The 24,766-nt window shown below is 44.1% G+C and overlaps 1 protein-coding gene across 5 annotated transcripts in view; it reads left to right on the top strand.

The window, feature by feature from the left end:
* Positions 1–232: 232 nt before the first annotated feature.
* LOC124862474 (integrin alpha-3-like) overlaps positions 233–24,766 on the top strand; it is a 28,081-nt gene continuing 3,547 nt past the window's right edge. The window contains exons 1-21 of one of the 5 annotated variants that reach the window (XR_007036927.1): positions 233–423; positions 2,193–2,356; positions 10,022–10,149; positions 12,084–12,172; positions 12,374–12,504; positions 12,590–12,696; positions 14,688–14,786; positions 15,017–15,076; positions 15,158–15,311; positions 15,452–15,645; positions 15,724–15,812; positions 17,892–18,025; positions 18,118–18,195; positions 18,284–18,345; positions 21,444–21,580; positions 22,386–22,529; positions 23,099–23,196; positions 23,428–23,596; positions 23,944–24,030; positions 24,127–24,206; positions 24,282–24,359. Coding sequence is in view for 4 of the 5 variants with exons in the window: in XM_047356424.1 (XP_047212380.1) it covers positions 2,199–2,356; positions 10,022–10,149; positions 12,084–12,172; positions 12,374–12,504; positions 12,590–12,696; positions 14,688–14,786; positions 15,017–15,076; positions 15,158–15,311; positions 15,452–15,645; positions 15,724–15,812; positions 17,892–18,025; positions 18,118–18,195; positions 18,284–18,345; positions 21,444–21,580; positions 22,386–22,529; positions 23,099–23,196; positions 23,428–23,596; positions 23,944–24,030; positions 24,127–24,206; positions 24,282–24,359 (2,276 nt within the window). In the remaining variant the exon portion in view is untranslated. Of the gene's footprint in view, positions 424–2,192; positions 2,357–5,331; positions 5,582–10,021; positions 10,150–12,083; positions 12,173–12,373; positions 12,505–12,589; positions 12,697–14,687; positions 14,787–15,016; positions 15,077–15,157; positions 15,312–15,451; positions 15,646–15,723; positions 15,813–17,891; positions 18,026–18,117; positions 18,196–18,283; positions 18,346–21,443; positions 21,581–22,385; positions 22,530–23,098; positions 23,197–23,427; positions 23,597–23,943; positions 24,031–24,126; positions 24,207–24,281; positions 24,360–24,766 lie in introns of those variants that run through there. The other 4 variants (XM_047356424.1, XM_047356423.1, XM_047356425.1 and 1 more) reach the window with 4 other exon arrangements.

Here is a 24,766-nt window from a genome sequence, read left to right as displayed (position 1 = left end):
GACAAAGACAGGAAACTGAAATAAAATGTGAGCTGAGAGTGTGAGACAAAATTCAGTTTCACACACACACACACACACACACACACACAAACTTATAACAGGAGTGTGTGTGTGTGTGTGTGTGTGTGTGTGTGTGTGTGTGTGTGTGTGGGTGTGGGCGGGTTAACTCACTCACTCAGACATGATTTCATTTCAGGACTAGCAAGCACAGCTTAAGAATAAGAATGAAGGAGAGAGAGAGAGAGAGAGGGAGGGAAGGAGGTGGAGAGACTTGATATAGACAGAGGTTCATCTGAGCGCGTGCAGAGGAGTGTTTCAGCAGACGGAGAAGTCAGACTGTCTGCCTGCAGAGGACAAGGACAGCTGGACAGATCCCCTTCATCCACAAACATCTGGAAGCATCTTCAGTCTAAAGACCAACAGGTCAGGGTTCCTCCTGTTTCTGTAAGCTGACCGAGCTGCATTTATTTATTAGCTGCCTTCACTGTTTAACAGGTTGCAGGACATCTATAGCTCAGAAAACCTCAGAGTACTACAGAGTACTACTGGGCAATGGTACTACAGCTGTTTTTCAGTTTGTTGTTTAACCAAAGGGAGAACATTAAACTAAAGTAATGATTGAGATTAACAACAATCAAGTTGTTAACATATTTTTATCAGAGGAACTGAAGCATAGCTCCGGACAGAGGTTTCCATCCACTTCTCGTGGACATGCTTGTAATTGTCCTACCAGTTAAAATGAATGTTACCAATTCTGCCAGGTAGACTGGTCAGATATCAGCCAGAATGATGCCAGAAGCTTGTTCAGAGATACAAAAAGCCTTTGGTTAAAGTACAACGTTCAAAGAAATATTAAAGAAAATATTAGGGATGATGTTTTTAAATATATCTGTCCTCTTCCTAGAAGCTACACCTGGCCTGGCTCTGTGTCTACCTGTGACACCTTCCTGGAGAGGGGCATCGTCTGAGCTTCTGCTGGCAACAACTTAATGCTCACCTTCTACAGATGATCCACATAGCCCTGTCTTTCAGTGTTTAACCCTTTCTCTCTCCTAGACATGGCTACTGACTGAGCTTCTACTGTAACTAACTCTATGTTCTCTCTTTCAGACTCTAACCTTGAAAACTGGCTCAGAGTTTATCTGTTCTTTCTTTCTAGGTGAAACGACTAAAGGAGCTACATCCATTAACATTTACTTTTCCTTCCCATAGAAAGTACTCCTGGATCAGTGCTTCTGTGTTCTCTTTGTGTCTCTGCTCTGTTCTCTCAAACCCCCAGTCGGTCGTGGCAGATGGCCGCTCACACTGAGCCTGGTTCTGGTTCTGCTGGAGGTTTCTTCCTGTTAAAAGGGAGTTTTTCCTCTCCACTGTCGCTACATGCATGCTCAGTATGAGGGATTGCTGCAAAGTCAACGCCAGTGACTGTCCACTGTCTCTACATGCTCATCCAGGAGGAGGGAATGCTGCAAGTCACTGACTGGATGAAATCTGCTGGGTTTCCTTAGACAGAAAAACTTTTTATCCAATTTGAATAAATAACTGAATCTGACTGCACTGTTCAATTGTTAGGATTAATAGGAATGTATGAACCTGACTTTGTAAAGAGCCTTGAGACGACATGTGTTGTGAATTGGCGCTATATAAATAAAACTGAATTGATTTGAATATTTGATGCTGTGTGAAAAGACTGGCTCTGATTAATAATCAGATAAAGCTCAAGTGGTCTTCATGTAAAATGATTCAAACTGGTGACTGTAGACAAACAGCAACAGAGTTTGTCTGAGAACATGAGGCTATTCCACCTGAACTGACAGACAGCAGTAATGATGGAGATTGGATTAAGTCTCTTATTAACATCACAGATTGAAGCGAACAGGTGAGATCGACAGACAGGTGACAGCCAATCAGCTTGGAACATTCTTCAGGTGATTTCCGACCGCTGTTGCTCATTGGGTCGAGCAGTCTGACAATGAGAAAGTTGTCAGTTGGATTCCAGCTCCCCCCAACACATGTTGAAGTGTCCTTTGGCAAGACACTGAACCCCAAGCAGCCTGTTGATCTGTGTACAGTTGTATGAATGTGTTAGTGTGAATGGATGAATGAATTCAGTCCTTTCGCCAATAAATAATTATGATTTCATTGTTCAATCCATACCTTCAGCGATGTTTGACTCAGGCTCTCATTCCTCCCAGGTCGTCATGACAGTAGAAATGTTTGTACTGCTGAGCGTCTGCCTTAGTACATGTGTGGCTTTCAACGTCGACATGTCGTTTCCGGTGCTGAAGACAATCGGAAGCAAGAGTCTGTTTGGATTCTCAGTCGCTCTGCATGAGGATCTGGAGACGGGGAACTTCCTGTGAGTGAACACTGCCTTTCTAATGCATACACTCCCACCAATCTGTCCCTCCTGCTCCGTCCGTTTCAACTGTTGTGTCCTTGGGCAAGACACTTCACCCGCCTTGCCTGCTGATGGTGGTCAGAGGGCCCGGTGGGACCCATTGTATGACAGCCTCACTTCTGTCAGTCTTTTCTAGGGCAGCTGTAGCTACAGTGTAGCTCACCACAGTCAGTGTGTGAATGGGGGGGATAACTGATTGTAGTGTAACGCGCTTTGAGGTCCTCGGACTACATAAAGCGCTATACAAGTGCAGGCCATTTACCATTTCTCATGCGCACACCTGCACCCATCAGCTACACTTCTCCTTCTAATGCACACACCTACATACACCTGCACACGTCTCTCAATCCACTCCTACTTTTGCACATACATGATTATCTGTCCCTCACCTGAACGCACCTGCATGCTTCCTTTTAATCCACACACCTGCACTCCTGTACACACTCTGTATTGCTGGGAGAACACACCTGAATCAAACAAATGGTACCTTGTAGGGCCTCTGTAGAACCTTAGGAGATGCTGAGTAGGTAATTTAGCCATTTGATTCAAGTGTATTGGGTAAGGGACGTTTCTAAAACATAAAGACACTGGGCTCCAGGGACTGGAATTGGACATTCCTGGTTTAGGACCATCAGAACCATCTAAATGGATCTTTAAGAGGGTGGCTGATGATGCACAACATCCTCTCAGTAATTTGTAGGATCTGAAAATCTGTCACAGAATTCATTTCAGGATTTCTTCCAAACGTCTGAGAATTATGGAGCGGATTAATTATTTTTACATTTTAAAGATGCTCAGAGCAAGCTGGCATCCTAATGTTCAGAGGTAATTTAGGGTTTTAGGTTTCAGAAGCACAGTTGAAGGTTGTTTGTTTGGGGTCTTCTGTATGTTTCAGATCTGTCTACCTAAATGCAAACTGCAGCTCAGAAATGAGCTGTTCCCATCGCAATCTGTTCTAAAATAAAAGAAAGCTGTGCCCTGACTGGCCCTCAGATGCATGTACTAAACATACGTGACTAAACATAACAGCGGTTGTATCAGTTTCCTGTAATGTTGAAAGTGTTCAGCCATGCAACACCGAAATGTGGTCTGATATGTTCTTCAACAGAACCTCAGTTCTTTTCAGTCTGACTCTGACACCGAGTCAGTTTCCTTTTTTACAGAGACAAAAAGCTTTTATTGAATGGAGGTAAGGTTAATACACTGCTCAGACAGCCCAGTAGACCAGTCCCCATCTTCATCCTTTCACCACAGGTGGGCACCAGCTAGTTACAATTGTTTGAGTAACTGTTAAAAACATTTACTTCTAGGAGTAGTTTTACTTTATGTTTTTACTTGAGTAAAGGTATTCTGAAACATGCTTACTTGAGTACAGTTTTTGGCTATTTCTACCCACCTCTGACCTTCGGCAATTAACAGCCGAACTTCCTACCTATCCACAGCTACTTTTTCCTTTTCTTTGTCCATTTCATACCTGGAAGCAAACCATGTCACACCAATCCACTGAAACAATGGAGAACCTGTTTATGTTGTTAAATATTTTAATGAATTGGTTTCCTGTTTAATCTGGTTCTGATCATCAGTTGGACCAGGGGAAACCAAAATAATTCTGAGCTTCTTCCTGCTTGTAGATGTTATTAAGTGAGATCATCTAACCACTCTTTGCCACCGCAGACTGTGAACTGATTATAGAAATGTACTTTATTGGTTCATTGGTTGTGAAACCAGGTACAAAACGTTCTGCAGACGGGTCCATGTTGATGCATGGGCCGCATGAAATGTCCTGTAACAAAGAGTTTTATTTCATACCTGGACATGTCAGGTACAAAATGACCAAAGGCATGAACTGACCAGCCCCCCATCAGAATCCATCCAGTATCACCATCTTCAATTACAAGAAATATCCACACGGTTCATCCAACCAGCCACCAACCAATGGAAACTGCTGCTTGCCTGCAGATTCTAACAAACCATCTGGGTCTGAACACACTCAGGACACTCTAACCCAGGTCAGTCAGGTCTAGATCCCAACAGCAAGAACCAGGACTCAGTGGTAATAACAGGTCCAGCCCAGACTCAGAACTGTAGGAGACAGTCTAACATCAGAATATTTTTGTCTTGGTGTTGAAGGAGTTGTTGCTCAACCATGTCTGGGTCGGACCCGATCAGTCTGGGAATGCTGTTTCCCTTCAAAGGTCTGGAGCTCATCTTTCCATGCAATGTTGATGGTTCACTGCTGTCTTCTGAGTGGTTCTTCTGGTTTCTCCACTGATGATGCTCAGGCACAGTTTTATCTCCCAGTTTGTGATAACTGGTTTTTCTCTGAGGAGGCTGACTCCATCCAGCTGTTGCAGACCCGTCTCCATCTTCATGAAGCCTCTGAGTCTGCTCTGAGACTCACGCAGATAACTCTCCATGACGAGGAGGGTTCATCAGATCAGATCCCAGTAGAGTGCTGCTCTGTCTGAATGTGCTGTGCAGCGCACCGAGTCAGCTGAATGCCCTGCAGTGTTAATAATGTGTCTGAATTCTCCTGCAGCCTGAGAAAACCGCAGCAGCCCGAGCAGAGCGGGGCCAGGGAGGGGCCGGAGGGATCATTCTGGACAACAATCTCGGATCAGAAACGATGGGACTGAACGGAAAACCCTGGATGGAAAGCAGCAGCTTTCTTTTTCATATTCTATTTTTTGTTAGAGATTTCATTTGCAGCAAATTAAATGTGGGGCTAGCATTGAGCTACATGAAGGGATCGTCCTTAATTTGATACTAAAGCAATCTCCTTGAAGATCCTGGTTTCTGAGGATCAAATATGTTCACTTGGTGTGAACCGCGTAAAACCAAAGAAAGATTGGAAGGGATTTATGTCTTCCTCTACCCAGGAGAATATGTTAAAACCATACAGAGAATACAGAGACACGTCTGCACCAGGACCTGCTGATAGCTGTTAGAACCATGGAGCAGAGATTACTTTGGGACACCTTCGGCCGTGTGTAAAATATAGGCTTATATTCACAAACTTTACTGAGCAGAGGTGGAGCCAGCTTCTCTGGGCTCAGAGGCTTCTGGGATGGACCATCACACTGTGGGAACATGGATCTGATGGATCAGTCCTCCAGATGTTGCTGGAAAAGGAGCATTCAGCCTGTTGTCAGCAACCAGTCCCTGCAGCCAGACTCTGTGATGGTAGGAGGGTGCATCATGGTATGGGCTGGGATCATTTCCTCTTCTCTGATGGCAGCTTTGACGCAGAAAAATAAAGCATCTTTAGAGCAACATTTGCAGCCTTTAGGACCACATCTTTTCCAAGGACATCCATGACAATGGAAAACCACATTTTAAAGGCTGACTGTATTGTTCAAGGGTTAGTTATTAATGCATGTGCCTGACTTGAAATCTATATGATTCGATTGAATTGACTTAGCCCATTTTAAAATTACCCACCTTTCACACAATGCAGCAGGAAACAACACTCTCCCAGTATTTTTACCTCTGCCTTCCTCCCTCCCTGTTGGTTGGAGTAAGGGGGAGTCAGGTTTAGCCTAAACCGGCTCAGTTATGGTTGAGGTCCAAACACACCCTCCATTTCTGCTACCTGTATGACCCCTTCTCTTTTCCAATGGTTATAATCAGTCTGACAGAGGGAGGTATCCTGATTCTTGTGGTTTTTACTATAACAATGACCATCAGTGGGCTCTAGATGGACACACTTTATCAGTTTATTATTTTACTTTGTACCCCTATACGTGACCCGTTCTAAAATAGCCGAACTCTAACACCCAGTAACAACCCAACAAACCTATACCATTCCAAACCCTTTATGAAGTGCCTTGAGACGACATGTGTTGTGAATCGGCGCTATATAAATTAACTGAATTGAACTGAACTGAAAGGCCTTGTGAGGAAGACCAGGGTACAGCTGCTGGACCGGCCTGCCTGTAGTCTTGACTGGTCCCCAACAGAGAATGTTGGAGGAGACACCGCACTGCTGGACCCACGAAGAGATGTTTGTAGGAAGAATGGGACAAAACAACTGGGACTGGGATTCATTCTTTGGTGTCCTGAATGACAGAGCAGCTTTAGGAAGTGTTTCAGAAGGAAGATCAGAAAGTTTATTTTGGACATGCTGCAGCCTGAAATGCAGACATACAGCCATGCTCTGCCTGGTTCTGGGAGGGTTTATCTCGTACAGCATGTTGTCTGCCGGTGCGTCAGCCTCAGACTCAGTGTGATTTTAAGCAGTTTCAGACGCTGACAGGTCACATGGTACCCCTCCCATCCCGGTGGTACAGGCCAGAGGACTCCCTGATTGCACCGTGTTACTCGGACTCTGAACATACGTGTTTCATTCCACACTGAGCTGCGGCTTCCTGAAGGAGATCCTCAAACAGCTCAACCTGAGGTCACCCAGCTGCCTGTCTCCATCGTCACCATGACGACTGTCTCTTTATGTTCACTAATTAGATTGGCTGTGGGTGTAGCACACACAGATTGATGTTTCTCTGGAGGTTCAGGTGCTGCTGCTCCCTGCTGCTCTGGGATTGGCTAACCAGCGGATCAATGAGCTTTTATTGATTCCTGAGGACAGAATATAGACCCTGAAGAGCTTCCAGGAGACCACTGATGAGGTCCTGTTTGTACAGAGGAATGTTGGATAGCTGCAAGGGCTTGTATTTGTTTCTGGATGTGGTTCCAGCACTGTGTCCTGGAGGTTCTGGAGTTCAGGAGGAGGCAGGATGAATCCATGGGGTCTCACAGGTCCTAAGTGCTCCCTGGAGACCTGGAGGATGTTGCAGGAATCAATAACTCATCTCATTTATATGCTTCTGTTGCTGATTGACACAGCTGTGATGTCATCACCATGAGAACCTACCTGAGCAGAGAACAGATTAGAGGTCACAGAGGGAACACAGGAAATGATCACACCCACAGATTTCCTGTCAGCGAGAAGCACAACGGTCTCTCACTGACGCCCCATCACATAAATGGGGTGTCATCTTTTCTCCATGTGGACCTCTAGTCCTCCCTATGCCAGACCTACATCCCAATAATCCCAGTAAACCCTCAGCCTGGTTTCATGCTCCTTTAAGTGAATTCCCAGCTGTTTGGACACATTGTTCCAGTGTTTCCACTCCAGTCCAGTCCAGTCAGGATGGGTCCTATCCGGTCATGTTTGACTCACACTGACCTCTAAACAGTTTGTTGTCCTCCAGCTGATTTGTCACATGACCTCAGCCAATCAGAAAGAGCTACTAGTTCCCAGCCTGTCATTATGTCCATTACTGAGTGTCGTGTCTGTCCTTCAGACTCATTTATTCTGAGACACCAAAGGAACATGACTCAAATATAAACACGGTCAGTTTAAAGCTTCAATGACCTCCAGGAAGGTCAAAGACTCCAGATTTTCAGGAACATTCTTGGTTCCTTCAACAGTTCACCAGCAGCACTTCTGAGTTTTTCCTTCTGTAATGTAACTGTTAGCTTCAGTGTGTGAATATGCAACCAGCTGTTGGGAAGGTGAAGCTGTAATTCTGGAACTCTCCTCTTCATCACCTGCAGCTCGTCCAAAATGTTGCTGCCTCTCTGCTGACCTGTAAAAGAAGATGTGACCACATTACGTTCATTGTCCTCCTTGCACTGGCTGCCTGTACGTTTTTAAGATTTTACTTTTGGTTTTTAAATGTCTAAATGGTCCGACACCTCCTTACTTATCGGACCTCAGGCATGTTCCCAGCAGAACTCTGAGGTCAGGTAACCTGCTGCTTTTAGATGTTCCTAGGACTTGCCCGGCGAGCCGAGGACACAGAGCTTTCTCTGTTGCAGCTCCCAAACTTTGGAATGATCTCCCACTCGCTGTAAGGATGGACCACACCTGGAATGATTTTAAATCTCCTTTATAGACTCCAGTTGTTCCAGTTGAGCAGAGGTATCAGGCTGGTTTTATTAACAGTTTTCTATTTTCTTATCTTTTTACGGTTTAATGCCCTCATTCTATTAATTGGACTATTGTTGTATTTTATTGCCTATTTCATGTTAATCTTTTTTAGTATTTTATTTTATGGACCTATACAGCATTGATTGATTGACTGACTGATTAATAATGTAGAGATCCATTAGGGAAAACCTTTAGGACTGAAAACACGGTTCCATTAATGCTTTAAAGCCTAATATAAAAATTAAACATCGGATTTTAAAAATCTTCTTGGACAGTTTTTTGTATCATAACTGATACATTAGACCTCTTAGGTCATGCTTTTATCATATTTTCAAATGAATGTCATAAAAATATCCAATAAAAACAACTAATACACTCACCAAAACAAATAGACCTAAATTCTCACGATTGATTCACAGTTTTTCCATCAAACATTTAATGATGTTATTTTCAAGTTTTATGACTCTATTTCCAGTTTTTAAGACTAGTTTTTAGGTATAATGAGTTTTCAGAAGAAGGATTTAGCCACCCGCATCGAATCCAGGTCCCTAATGTACAACTCCCATCTCCTTGAATGCTCTCCCACAGGCTGATGGGAGAGGACTCGGTCTCTCCATTCTGCTGGCAAGGCCTACACCACGCTGTAGACCATCCAGACGCTCCTCAATGGTAGAATGACCTACCAAGCGCTACCAGAACCGAGGCAATCCCTGTCTATCTCCAAAAAACTCTTGAGGACCCACCTCATCCTACCCTGTACTTCCCTATCCCTTCTACTGCACTTCCTTCTGTGCCTACTATCTATTTCTACACGGTCTTCATGACAGAACCTCAATAGAGGTCTTCCTTCTAAGTAGCTGATTGTTAGCTTTCATATGGTCTGCATTGTTACATCATCATTAGTAAGTCACTTTGGATAAAAGCATCTGTCCAATGCAGAAAGAGAAACGTTCTCCATGAAAACTCTGCTTCTGAGAAGGTTTGATTAGCTATACTGGACTTCAATCTTCTCCCAGACGGCAGAAGATAAGCCTAGGATCCAACACAACAGGTTTTTCAGAAACGTATCACCTTTTTTTTAAGTGATAAAGGTCCAAGAAATGCAAAGATTGTTGGTGCTGCATTATTCCTAATGTTCTGGCAGCTGTTTCTAATCTTCCCTGTGTTCTCTCTGTCATCAGTCCAGTTTACATGGAGACATGGTGGATTTGGTGATTTCAGAATCTGTCCAGCATCTTCAGATTTTGATCGAGCTTCCTTGCGGTGTCCAACTAGAGTCCATTCCTCATTCAGGAAACCCCTCCATTTCTGTGCTGTTGTTCCCAGTTCTGGACTAGGACTGTGTCAGAAATTGGGCTTGGGTTGAATTGAGTTTATAACTCCAGTCATCTGTTTTCAGAACACGTTTAGAGATTCCAGGATTGTTTTAACATCTGGAACTCAGTCCCAGGAACAATTAAAGCCATTCCCACTGTTTGGAGAAACATTTAGAGTTAGCTTTCAGATGAGACCAGAACCAGGCATTTACTGAGGATGGTCCTGGAGCAGAAGGTTCTGGATTACACAGTTCTGAAACACATGGTACCAGAACAGAAGGTTCTGCTACATATTCTGTTGAAACAGAATTCTGGATCCTGTTGGGATGTTAAAATAATCAAACAGGTAACATTGCCCTCCTTTGTTGCTGACAGGCTATTGGTGGGAGCTCCCAAGGAGAAGGCGGAGCCTCATGTTCCAGCCAATCGAACTGGAGGAGTGTACAGCTGCCCGGTCACAGCTAACCAATCAGACTGCAGTAGGATGAAGCTCATAGACCCAAGTAAGTTTCCCCTGTTAACATGTAACTTGTGTCGTTTCACAGTGATGATACCATGAATGAATGCTGAAGCCTCAGTGTAAAAAATATTTTTGCAAAGTTTATAAAGTTTCAGAATTCGCAGGTATGGAAAAACTGCAGATGACTCAGACCCGGCATGGTCTCCAAATTTCCAGTAGAGTTTAATAGAGTTCTCTCAGTCAGATCTTTGGGAATACCATTCCAGAATCTTAATGTTTGCCTGATTTATCCATGAATATCTAAATCATAAAAGTCCTGACATTATGTTGCATGCTGTCAAAAAATTTATAATAACTAAAGAAACTTTGATCAGCGCTGCCAAAATAAGGTGGAGAAACGTATCTAAGTTGACCCTCACTGACCTCTCCCTGAAAAATAACAGCAAAAATAATGGTCCAAATTAAATTTGGGCCCCATTAGGATCGCCAAGTCTGGCAGTTATATAGCAACTAATCCCAAAAAACAACCCTCTGAGTCTTGAAATACTGGTGAATATTTGAAGGAGTTTGCAGGATTTTGGGACGTGTTTGGAGCTCATCCTGAAGTGTGCTTTGGTTTGACACACAGGTCCCACTGCAGAGTGCCTTTGGATTTATAGACTGATCGAGTGGGCGGTAGAATCTACATGAATGGGTTGATCCAGGAAGTCCTGTCAGAACATCGGACTGTAATGAGATCATCTTAGTTATTAACTGCAGTTTTAATGTATCCTAAGGACATAATTAGACATTTAAGAACAGAACTGTGGTTTAATGGCAGCTCCTCTGTGACAGGTGAGCTCCATGTCAACCAATCATAGAGATGGAAGTGGAATAAAGCCTGACAGTCATGACTCGGGGAAAAAAACCCTATTTCAGCTGCTTGTTTCTGGACTTTCAGCTGATTAGGTGACTGATTTGTTGCAGCTAACGATGAACCCGACTGCTGCCTGTGATCTTATCGCCATCTTGGTGCATTATGGGTAGTCCATCAGTCATTGAGCCGTGACAGCCGCTGTCTGTTTCAGGACAACACAACAGCACTTACACATGATAAAGATCCTGAGTGGGACATGTTCAGTAATAACCATATATATATCCCAGAGCTAATATTTAACACACCAAAAATAAACAAATAGAGAGTATAAAGCATGACACCTGGTCCATGATGACTGAAAACCTCAAACAAAAATATATTTTACCTCCTGGTGCTGTTTTAGTTTACAAAAACTGATCCAAAAGGAGAAGCAGGGTATGATCCACACAAAAGGATCAAACTCTTTACAGGCAAGACTCTGCAGGTATCAGACAGCATGTTGGATGTTAAAGTTCATGACAGGACAGGTAGAGAAACACTGAACCGTGGCCAGTATGGCTGTTTGGATGGGCTGAGGGAGAAATCCTCAATATGGCGGCAGGATTTAGATTTAGGTTGCAAATCTGAGTCTGAACAAAGAACAAGACTTCTGGAATAATCTCCTTAGAACAGATCAGACCAAAGTTGAGATGTTTGGTTATTATGCACATCACCATGGTTGGAGAACATCAAACACTGTATCAGCAAAAACACCAGCTCTATACCCACTGTAAAGCATAGTGGTGGATGACTGATGGTCTGGGCTAGTTTTGCAGTTACAGGATCTGGGAACCTTGCTGTTGCTGAGAAGACCTTGAACTCATCTGTATACCAACATATTCTAGACTCAAATGTCCCACAGCTGAAGCTTGGTCCAAACTAGGTCATCAATAGGACAATGGTCCTGAACATAGGAACAGATCTACAACAGAATGGCTGGAGAATAGAATCAAAGCCTAGTCAAAGTCCAGACCTCATCCTGATACACATGCTGTAATGAGAGTTGTATCTCTGGTGGGATACATCTCACTAAGGCCAGGCTATGGCTTTCCATCCTTCACTCTTCTGTCTCTGTGCTGTAGCAGACCTGAGGCCCTCTGAAGACCTGATTGAGGATATGTGGTTGGGAGTCTCAGTAGCCAGTCAGGGCAGACCTGGAGGGAGGGTCCTGGTGAGTCTTTGTTCTCATTGGCTGATTATTCCTGCCTGGTGACCGGCTGTTTAATGGCTTCTTTAGCTCTCGCCAAACTTGACTGAACTGAACCAGAACATTGTGGTTTACCTCCATCTCTGTAATGAAAATGCCTGAGTAACTGACTTCATGTTCATTAACCACCAGCTGTAAGTTATCCTGTGTCATATGTCCTGGCAGGCCTGTGGTCATCGGTTCGTTAAGGTGCACAACGGGGATGGACGGATGATTGGCCAGTGTTATCTCCATAGAAACGGCCGGCGTTATGTTGAAGATCAGATAAACTGGCAGCAAATCCAGCAGCATTGCGAGTAGGTCACATGGCCTAGCGTTATTGTGTAAGAGGAAACCTCAGCTGACGCTGAGCCTGCTCTACTTACCTGTGTGTGTGTTCAGTTACAGGGAGGATCATACCGGTGAGGGCATGTGTAACATCGGAATCTCTGCCTCCATCACGCAGACCGACGCCATCTTCGGCTCACCTGGGAGCAACGAGTGGCGGGGTACTTGTTCTGTTCAGTCCTGCCCTTCTATGATGTCACCTTCACCTGTCTGGTTACTTGTTACAACCTCACCTCCAGGTTTCCACATCCATGCGCCTCCAGGCGTTCAGTCCCTACATGGTGAACCGGTAGCGCAGTCAGGCTCCAGGGCGTGGATGAACCCTGGACCCTGTGTTTGATCTCTGTGGTTTCTCATGCCTGAATGACTGAACATGGCTTCAGGTTCAGCAGAGAGAATCAGTGAGGTCCAGTTAATGTTCATGAACACAGAAACCTCAGAGATCATCTGAACCCAGTGAGCTGGATGGTGCTGAACTTCCTGCATCATGCAGCTCAGGATGGCAGCTCACGTGTTCACCGATGGTTCCTGGAAAGTATTATAAGAATTAAATCAAATCAAATTAAAGGTGAGAGAAAAAATGTGAGGAATGGTTATGGGAACCTGTGATTCCAGGATTACAGTGTTTTAGGAAACTTTGCTTGTTGTTTCCTTCTCACTGAGCACCTTTCCAACCCAGCCAACCAGCTGTGGAGCTGCTCAGGGGATTCAGTTATATTTAAGTATGACTTGGTTTGTTGTTATTTTTTATTTATTTATTAATATCTTATTCAAATTACAATCTTGTTCTCAGTAATGTCCCAGAGACCTGTTGACGCTGCAGTGTGTGAACAGTGTGTGAACAGCCTATTTCAGGTCACCCCCAACATCTCAATTAGACCAAGATCTGGCCTTTGACTAGGCCCAGAATGTTCCATTTCTTACTTCTCGGCCAGTCCTTGGTGGATTACTGGGGTGTTTTGGGTCATTGTCATGTTTTTTTACAGATGGCGTCACATTTTCCTCAAGCTCCCTCTGATACACGGTAGAGTTAATGGTGAACTCTGTGATGGTGAGCTGGACAGGTTCTGATGCACCAAAGCATCACCAAACCATTAGACTTCCACCCCTAGGCTTCACAGATAAGATTATCTTGCCCAAACACATCTGTCCAAAGAACATTGTTCTAGGTCTCATCTTTGTTCTATGTTCTCGCTGGTGAACTTTAACCTGGCCTTCATGGTGTTTTTCTTGGAAAGTAAAGGGTTCCTCCTTGCACACCGGCCATGGAAGTTAAACGGTCAGTCCTTCTGATTGGGTAGTCAGACCTGGGCATGTTGGCAGATGGTTTGAATGTCCCCCTCCTCTAGACTGTTTTCACTACACTGATTTAAGTTTCTTCTGAGACCTCTTTAAATCCATTACCAGATCCATAAGCTTCTACAGTCTTCTTCTTGAAGGCCTCAGACAGATCTTTGGATCTCCCCATGGTCTTCACTCTCATTTCAACAGTTAGGAGCACCAAACTAAAGGTCTACGGTTTAAACAGGACAAAACTCCTTCAAAATGCAGAATAATGATAATGATAAAAGTCCTCTAATGGTTTTAATCACACCCTCCTGATGTGATTAACCTGTGTGTGATTTTAGCCATTTTAAGTGGAAATATGAGGATGTCCTAATTTATTCTTCAGAAATTGTATGTTGAGTACAATGTTAATGGTCATTTCTTCAGTTTCTGCTGTTTATTCATATTGCTTGAGATTTTTCACTATAGCTAAAATGTCCAAGAATGATACACATACACACAGGCTGCTGCAGGGTGTACATATCTGATCAAATCAAATGAAGCACCTTATACCTTCACTCTATGCTCTGTGGAACTTCTCCATGGTTCACATGTGGCTCAAATTCAGGCAGATGTATTTAAGTTTAAATCAGAGCTACGTGTAGATTTCAGGTTCAGTCACATCTAAAGGTTGTGTGTGGAGCATCGATGCTGAACATGCACGTTTGCTCAGCAGGACCACATGCAGCATTGTGTTGCTCTAAATCCACACAGTTAAAAAACTCTAAAGTGATTTTTCCAATGAGTAGAAACAAACTCCGCCTCTAGTTTCAGCGTTTTTTTTCTCCGGGGTTTTATTCATGTTGTAATTGTGTGTGTGTTCCAGGAAACGTTCACGCCTTTTGGATGAATCCAGATGACGAGTATGTTTGGAAGAAGAACTCGTTTGACAACAAGGACCCAAGGTGTAGGAACACGTATTTAGGTGAACTGTCCCTTTCAGTAACTCCTCCACTCATCAACCTCTGATCTGAGCTTCCTTTTTCTGAAGATCTTATCTCCTTGGATGTGCATCCAGGAATCAGAACCTGCCTGGAAACTTTGGTCTTTCTGGGGAATCAGTGATCTGCGATGATCATTTAGACTCAGCTGCTTACATTATTTGAGTTGTTTTTTTATTCAGTGTCTTAAAAACTGAACTTTGTGTTCTTGCAGGATACTCAGTCACTCAGGCCCATCATCTTCTCTCTGCAGAGAATCAAACCATCGTAGCAGGTGAAGCTCCTCCTTCATTCCTTCATCGGCTCTTCAGGTCAGCTGATGTGTTGACTGATGTGTTGCTGTGTTGGTGAACAGGGGCTCCCAGGGACAATACAATGGATGCTCGTGGTTCTGTGATGCTGGTGGTCAAGCGGTCCGATGATCTGGTGATTCAGCAGACTCTACGAGGTCAACAGGTTGGCTCGTACTTTGGTAACGCTGTGGTAGCCGTGGACCTCAACGGTGATGGGTGAGCGGTCACAGAGTTTCTGCTGTCGCCTCCTATAGATTAACAGAAAGACAAACGCAGAACCCACCTTCAGATCCTGGGTTCCTCAGGGGATGGAAACTGGAACTCCATCAGTTCATTTTTGGTTTTCTGTCCTGCAGCTGGAACGACCTGCTGGTGGGCGCTCCTTTTTACTTCAGCCGTCACCCAGGGGCGGGCGGGGCAGTTTACGTTTACATGAACGGACGAGAGAAGTTCCACTCTGAAGCCAGCGTGGTTCTGACAGGTCCACTTGGCTCTGCTTTTGGAATGGCTGTTGCTGCTGCAGGAGACCTCAACCAAGATGGCTTCCAGGGTGAGTCAGCTGCATGGTGCAGATGTTTAATCATCAGTAAATATTAATCAGTCAGGGTGATGTGATGTTGTGTTTCAGACTTTGCAGTGGGAGCTCCTTTCCACGATACAGGATGTGTAATGATCTGGACCGGGAGCAAGGAGGGGGTCTCTGTAGAACCGAGTCAGGTATCACACACAAACGTTGGTACTGTCTGGTTTCAGGATTGGTGAGACAATAAACAAAACACCCACCCACCCACCCATCTGTCCATCCATCCATCCATCCATCCATCCATCCATCCATCCATCCATCCATCCATCCATCCATCCATCCATCCATCCACACATCCATCCATCCATCCATCCATCCACGCATCCATCCATCCATCCACGCATCCATCCATCCATCCATCCATCCATCCATCCATCCATCCATCCATCCATCCATCCATCCACACATCCATCCATCCATCCATCCATCCATCCATCCATCCATCCATCCATCCACGCATCCATCCATCCACGCATCCATCCATCCACGCATCCATCCATCCACACATCCATCCATCCATCCATCCATCCACGCATCCATCCATCCATCCACGCATCCATCCATCCATCCATCCATCCATCCATCCACGCATCCATCCATCCACACATCCATCCATCCACACATCCATCCATCCATCCATGCATCCATCCATCCATCCACGCATCCATCCATCCATCCATCCATCCATCCATCCATCCATCCCTCCAACAATCAATCCATCCATCCATCCATCCATCCATCCATCCATCCATCCACACATCCATCCATCCATCCATCCATCCACCCATCCATCCATCCATCCATCCACGCATCCATCCATCCACGCATCCATCCATCCACGCATCCATCCATCCACACATCCATCCATCCATCCATCCATCCACGCATCCATCCATCCATCCACGCATCCATCCATCCATCCATCCATCCATCCATCCATCCATCCATCCATCCCTCCAACAATCAATCCATCCATCCATCCATCCATCCATCCATCCATCCATCCATCCATCCATCCCTCCAACAATCAATCCATCCATCCATCAATCCATCCCTCCAACAATCAATCCATCCATCCATCCATCCATCCATCCATCCATCCATCCATCCATCCATCAATCCATTGGATGGACGACATTGTTGCAAATAAGCGCCGTTTAACTAAATAATCTGAACTGAAACTATTTCTGTAGTTATGCTGCTATAGGATTAGGCTGCTGGAGGACATAACGACCACTTTCACTCTCTTCGCTACATTCTCACACTACTCTCCAATTTTGCATTATTTGCTGTTATTTCAGCTTTTAACTTTGTTCTCTCTATTCTCTTCCTAGAAGCTACACCTGGCCTGACTCTGTGTCTACCTGTGACACCTTTCTGGAGAGGGGCATCGTCCGAGATTCTGCTGGCAACAACTTAATGCTCACCTTCTACAGATGATCCACATAGCCCTGTCTTTCAGTGTTTAACCCTTTCTCTCTCCTAGACATGGCTACTGACTGAGCTTCTACTGTAACTAACTCTATGTGCTCTCTTTCAGACTCTAACCTTGAAAACTGGCTCAGAGTTTATCTGTTCTTTCTTTCTAGATGAAACGACTAAAGGAGCTACATCCATTAACATTTACTTTTCCTTCCCATAGAAAGTACTCCTGGATCAGTGCTTCTTTGTTCTCTTTGTGTTTCTGCTCTGTTCTCTCAAACCTCCAGTCGGTCGTGGCAGATGGCCGCTCACACTGAGCCTGGTTCTGGTTCTGCTGGAGGTTTCTTCCTGTTAAAAGGGAGTTTTTCCTCTCCACTGTCGCTACATGCATGCTCAGTATGAGGGATTGCTGCAAAGTCAACACCAGTGACTGTCCACTGTCTCTACATGCTCATCCAGGAGGAGTGAATGCTGCAAGTCACTGAGTGGATGCAATCTGCTGGGTTTCCTTAGATAGAAAAACGTTTTATCCAATTTGAATAAATAACTGAATCTGACTGAACTGTTCAATTGTTAGGATGAATTGGAATGTATGAACCTGATTGTTGTGAATTGGCGCTATATAAATAAAACTAAATTGAATTGAATTGAATCCATCCATCCATCCATCCATATCCCATAAAACAGAATATGAGTTTATGCCTGAAAGTAAATTAGCACCATGATCATTCTGGGTTCCTTCCACCACATTAAGTCTGACTCACAAGTAACACCTCACCTGTCCCCCTCAGATGATCCAGGGCAGCACAGTGTTTGCTGGGTTCAGGACCTTTGGGTACTCCCTGGCTGCAGGCGTGGATGTTGATGGGAACAATTATCCAGACCTGCTGGTGGGGTCTCTGGATGATACTGTTGCCCTCCTCAGGTACCATGGGAGTGTTTCTCTGAACCACAGTATACAGACCTTTTTCTTTAGCTTACGGGTTTTTATTTTCTGTTGACCAACTAATTCCTCAGATCGCGCCCTGTTGTCCAGCTGAATAACAGGCTCAGAGTTTCTCCGGATGTCGTCAACCCAAACGACTGTGACTTCTGGTGAGATTCAAAGGAAATGCAGACTGTTCCGGTTTGCTTTAATCATTATTATTGTGTTAATTATTAAATAACAGAGTCTGTCTCTCAGTATCCAGGTGGAGCTGTGCTTCTCCTTCAAGTTCAATGCTGGAAAAAGCATCAACAACATCTGTGAGTCCACAATTTGTTCACTATCCTTGATATGAAGTCTTTAAAGTGTTTTTGACATCGAATTTTCACAATAAATCCAATTACATTTATGGAAAGGAAACACTGATCAAATATTTTAAAAATAAATTCTTGCCACTAAAATGAATAGTTGTTGGGATATATGGTCATAAATTTCCCTAAAAAAGGCATTTCCAGACTACTCCCTAGTGATTTTGTTGCACTCTTAGAAAGGGAACCGTGGCAGTAAACTGACTGCTGCTACAATGGCAGCAACACAGACAGTCTATTGTTGCTGGATGCTGGAGCACAGCTGGAGTCAATATTCATGAACCTTACCAGGCCACCAGGAAACAGAAGCAGCACAACATCCGGATTTTCAAAATAATTCACTAGAGACGGACTAGATCTGGCTTTATATATATTTATAACTGGCTTTATATTAGCAGTTGTTAACATTAGATCAATTAGATCAGTTACTGGGTTAACTAAGGTATTATAAACCGAGCAATTAAACATTAAATGCACCAAATATAGCTTCTCTGCTCTCAGTGAACTCATTGTAGAACAAAACACATGAAAACATCTGGATGCATGAAATGAAAATGAAGCAGTTCAAATGGTGTGAACAGCGAGGCTATAGACTCGGCTTCAACATCCTCCTTCGTCTGTCAGATATCTGACCTCTGACATCATTTCTCTGGTGAATTCAGAGGTTTTCTTGTTCGAAGCGGTTTGCTGAGAAGTCCTCTGATCACACCTGGCTGTGGGACCAGCCCATCTGTTCCTCCTCAGTTTTCCAGCTCTGATCCAGGCAGCTCTGATCCTCTTCCCTTCAGGAAAGTAGTGCAGACTAACGGCTGCTGTCGTAGTGTTGCTGCCACCACCAGCAATGCACCGTTTCACCATATTAACACTGTTTTTAACACAACTTGGCTTCTACCTGAACCGTTTATCGTTGACGCTCACACAATGAATGACCAGAGACTTCCCCTTTCACGTCATTTCCAGGCAACTTTGGACTCAGAAAATTTAACATCTAAATATGCTTATTTTGTGGCACAATTGTCTTTTATTACATCTTTAATCCTAATATCATGTCAATTATTGACCAATTCATTCAGTATTAAGATGTTTTCTTTCTATTTCTACATTTGTGGGAAAAGCGCGTCACAGGCACTTTAAAGCAGCAGAACAATCCTGGAAGGTAGCCATATAATGCAGTTTTCTGACTACATGGAGCCTAAATGTTCTGTACAATTCCACTGTATTGTCTTTCAGAGCAAACATGCATTCAGTCTTTTGTGTGAGGTGTAATAAGATATTTTAGGAACAAGACACATCACTTTCTATGGTCCAACACAGTCCACTGGACATAAGCTGTGGTTCAGTTTTTCCAGAAGCAGAGACACATTGAAGTAGAGTGGTGTAGAGTCGGGTTACTGAAAGCAGAAGGTCCGGTCCGGGTTAGAACTGAAGTTAACGGCCTTCTTTTTGAGACATGTCATCTGATGCTGATGAGTTTGGCCCTTCAGACATGGGTCGGCTTCTCACACAGACTGGAATATTTCTTCATCTCAACCATCAACCTATCCAGCTACATTTAACAGCCACTTCTCTACAGGGTATTGCTGCCATAGAAATATAAATATAAATAACATCTATAATCAGACCTCCTGCTGCTGTTTCACAAGGAAGCTGCTGTCTTCAAGGTTAAACTTCAGGGATTAATATCCAGCAGTTTTCTGACTAACCCTCAAGGCCCATGTAGATGCAATCAAACTGGTCCTGGATCTGCTCCGTCAGTTCCTCCTGCAGCTGCCGACTGATGCAACAAGCTCGTTAATGACAGCTGCTTCCTGTGTGTGTTGTTAATTAGCTCCTGCTGCTAATCAGCACACACTCTTTTATGAGCGGTGTGTCTTTATTGTGTGCTGTTAATTTGTCCAATCTGAGGGAAGGTCACCCCGTTGCTATGACAACCTGCACCGCCCACACGGCAGATGACATCATGGCGTGTCCTTGAGTGTCCTGGTGTTTCTGTGGATGATAAATCACATGAAATAAACTGATATTATTCCATCTGCGACACACACTCACACACACTCTGCGAGCCCTGTGTGTGAGTGTGTGTCTTCTGTGTCGTTAATCTGACCAATAAGAGCCAAGGTGACCCCCTTCCTGAGTGAATGTCCTGAGGTGAATAAAGTATCAATGAGTCGCCGAGGAAGTAGAGCGACTATCATCTGAGAGTAAAACTATCCCGTCGTCCCTCATGCATGAACCTCAGTAACATTTCGACTCATTTAATTTCAAATCAAATAGTTTTTAGTGTGCATGTTCCATGAACATTTTCTGAAGTTTCTCATATGAACAGAGGAACAAGCCCTGGGTTAGTTAACCTGATTTAGTGTAATTACCAGTCTAATCACATTATTAAATCATCATATGAAGGTCAGTACAGTGTTCCGGATCTAACTTCCCCTGGCTTTCTAACTGAGAAACAGTCCCTACAGAACCTGAAAAATCACAGGTGGAGTTCCTCAGGGCATGGCAGGAGACACCCAGACCTCTGGAACAGCTAACACTGTTGGCACCCCACTGAACTCTTGGTAGCTCTCAGCCTTTCTTCTGCAGATGTCCCAAACAATGAGAAGGAGAATCCATTATAGGAAGAACTTTGCATCAGTCTGTTCATCCTTGAACCTCTTGGAGAGGTTGTCTTCTTTGCAGCCCTTCTTGTCACAAATGAATGTTGATCGAGCTCTGCACCGGTGATGCTGCAGTGCCATGTTCAGGAAGAGATGGTTCTGGAGATTACTGGACCGTCGAGGGCAGCAGTGCCCAATTCTAGTCCTCAGAGCTGCTATCCTGCAGCTTGTAGATGCATCTCTTCTCCAACATGCCTGAATCAAATTTTATCAGGTGTGCTGCATCTGAGGCTGTTATGATGCAAAGTGATGCAGCAGCACAGATGTCATGAAAACTGAAGCTGCAGCGTCAGTCCAGAAGGTTTTGGCCCAAACTGTAACATTTATGATGTTCTTAAACCTGAATCTGTGTTTTTTAAAACGTGACTTTAGTCTGTTTTTGTCTTGCAGCCGTCAACTTTACTGTGACTGCTGATGTCACCAGTCTCAAGCCCCGCCTCCGTTTCCATGGCACCAGAGAGAGTGTGTACTCCAGCATCCTGTCAGTAAGGAATGGAAAGTGTAAAACCCTAAGAGTCGGACTGCTGGTAAGACATGCACACAAAGAGAGAGCGCCACCGGCTGGCAACTGAGCTCATTGCACATGACAACAGGAAAAATGCTTTAATTCACACTGTTGACTAAATGCTGCTTCTTTAATCACACAGAGCTTTGATATTAATCATCACCTGAGAGTTTGGATAATATACTGACCTCCGGAGAGGACCCAGTGCTGCTGTGTAGAGTTCTGATGGTTGTGTCTGATAACAGTGAAACTGTCGGGTCAAAGGAAGTTTACTGGTAGAGAGATAAGACGAATGTTGGTTTGACGTTAATCGAGTGTTAATCAGTCCACTGGTGACAGAGTCCACATCCTGGTTCTCCACACTTGAAACAGAAACAACAAGCTGTTAGAGACTCAGATCCTGGGTTCCTGAGTTGGACCGCTTCAGATACGGTTGGTGGATGTTGGGCCTTCAGGAGGTGAACAACAGCTTTAAACATTTCTCTGAGTGCTGAAGTCAGATCCCAACATGATCATGGCTTGTTCCGTCACCTCCTCGTTTTGGTTTTTGACTACTTTCCTTCTACTCTTGTCATGAAGATCTGCTGATCTCATGGTCCCAGCAGCACCTAGAGCATAAAGTGGTATCTGGCATGCCACTTTTGAAACTGGCCACTTTTTGCTCCCGCTGTCTCTCCATGGTCTGACATTTCAGATCATCACATCAGATCTGCTGTTTCAAACTCCCACTGAGATCATCTTCTTATCCGTCTGAACACATAACCCATGTTCTGATGAACTAGATGAAATAATCTCTCAGGTTCTGTTCGTCTATCTGTGTTCTACAGAGTACCATCCAGAATGTGGTGGAACCTCTGGTGTTCTCCCTAAAGGTCTCTCTGCATGAGAACCTTCCCAACAGAAGCAACATCGTCCAAGACCTAAAACGCTTCCCCGTTCTAAGCCAGACACCTCAACCCATCAGAACCCAGGTCAGCCACTGTTACATGTATCAGAGCTTTAAGAAAAATGTCAGAACCTCCAGAACTTTGGGAACTCCAGGTTCTTCCGCAAGCATGTCTTAGTTCCCACAGATTCTGATCAAAACCCAAATAGGATCAACAGAACCAAGATATTAAAGCTACAACACTTATTATTTTTAATAATTATTGTTTAATAATTATTATTTTTAATAATATACTTATTAAAGATAATACCCAACAGAACCCATGGGGAAGAAATACGTTCCAGGTGAGAACTTAGCAGAAGTCAGGTCCAAAGGGTTAAAAAAGGTTCAGATCTTCCCTAGTTCAAAAATCTATTCTAAGCCTCCAAACAAGATATTAAAGACAGAACTGAGTTCATAATTAAAGATTACCTATCAGAACCAGGTCAGAACCTAACAAGAAGTAGAATGTTGGATTCCCATCAGAAACCACATCAGAACTGATGAGAATCCACCGTAGAACTAGACTGAAAACTTTCAGGCTTTGTGTATAAACATTGGAACTGACACAGAACCATTTAGAACCTTTGATTTCTGTTTTTCCTCATCATTTAGATCCACATTCAGAAAGCCTGCGGTTCTGATAATGTCTGTCAGAGTAACCTTCACATGATGGCCCAGTTCACAGATGAGAACCAGGAACCCTTCCCCAAGTGAGTGACACAGCTGATCAAATCATGTCAGAATATCGGTTGGATCAGAACCTGTCTCTGTTGAGACAAAGACAGAAATACAACAGGGAGATGAAGATGAAGAAGAAATGATACTCTGATGAAGATCACCAGCTGGACTGGTGTGAGGGTTTGTCATGCAAGCAGGACCTGAAGACTCTTGCAGCCACAGTCAGGTTCTTGATGTCCTGTTGTTGATCCATTTGTCTCCAGGCGTAACGGCAGTCAGCTGCTGAACTACACCAGCAGCATCAGGAGGTTACTTCTGGAGGTCAACGTCAGCAACACCGCGTCACCTGGTCAACCAGCAGAGGACGCTCACAACACCGTCCTCAACATCAGCATCCCGCCGTCGCTCATTTACTCTGGAGTCCAACTAAAGGCATGGAGATGAACTTCTGTTTTCCTGTGGTGAAGATTTGGTTGGAGAAGATGCAGAGCAGAGTCAGTGGTGGAGGGTTAGTCTTTGGACAGATGGGGCACACCTGTAGCTCTAAGCCTGAAAATCTTCCAGTAAGACAGAAATAATGCGTTTAGTTTTACCTCTAAAGAAGGCTCCCTCACCAGAAGGTCCATTTCCAAATGAATCCCAGTTTACTGGATATTAACCTGATCAGTCACTGTCAGAACATTTAACTGGACACATGGACTCAGAGGTGTGCTTCACAGGAGTCTCGACTAAACCCTGAAGGTTCAGGTTCTTAAAATGTTCTTGTGTTTCTGTTTCAGGGGGATAAATCAGGATCTGTTGAGTGTTTTGTTGAAGGTGTCGCTCTTCTCTGTCAGCTGGGGAATCCTTTCAGAAGCAACCAGAAGGTAAAGACCTGGTCCTGCAGCCCATTCAGTACCAGCTGTAGCACCACGGTCCTTCTGAACCCTGCTGAAACTCTTTTCTCTGCTCCTGTGTTCCAGGTTCAACTGTTCATTAAATTTGAGCCATCTGAGCTAGCTTTGGACACCAGGGAGATCCGGTCTCAGCTGCGGCTGTCCACGTAGGACGTCCACCCACACGTCTCTGTCTGGGTTTGTGCAGGGAGATACTGATGTGTGTCTCTGTGTGTCCTCAGGCTCAGTGAGCAGTCACACCTGTCTCCCGTCTCTGTCTCCCTGCTGGTGGAGTATTCCCTGCAGGCGGCTCTGACTTTGTAAGAACCAACACAACGTACTGATGTAGAGTTGGTAGGAAACAGGCACCATTCTGACAAAGCACAGGCTGAACCATAACCTGATCAGAAGTTTTCCTTGGTACTGAAAACCCAGAGGCCACATATGCAAAGGAACCCTTTTTATGGCCGTACCTCTTAATTCACATTTATTTAACTTCTTTATCTGTAATCTGGCCACAGAAATAAAGGTTCTAATAAATATTTTACATTCTCCTTATTTTATGTAATATTTTTAAAGCTTCATGAGGCGAAAACAAACCTCACCAAGGTTAGTAATATGGTGCCATCATGTGACTATAAATTGAAGAAGGATCAGTTTTTTTATTTTTAATGGGTCAACTCACGGTAGCAGGTTCTGTTCTCGTGGATCAAAGCAAAAAACAAAA

The sequence above is a fragment of the Girardinichthys multiradiatus genome, chromosome X (genome assembly GCF_021462225.1).
Source record: "Girardinichthys multiradiatus isolate DD_20200921_A chromosome X, DD_fGirMul_XY1, whole genome shotgun sequence".
Taxonomy (NCBI): domain Eukaryota; kingdom Metazoa; phylum Chordata; class Actinopteri; order Cyprinodontiformes; family Goodeidae; genus Girardinichthys; species Girardinichthys multiradiatus.
This window is presented reverse-complemented; position numbering and strand designations above follow the sequence as displayed.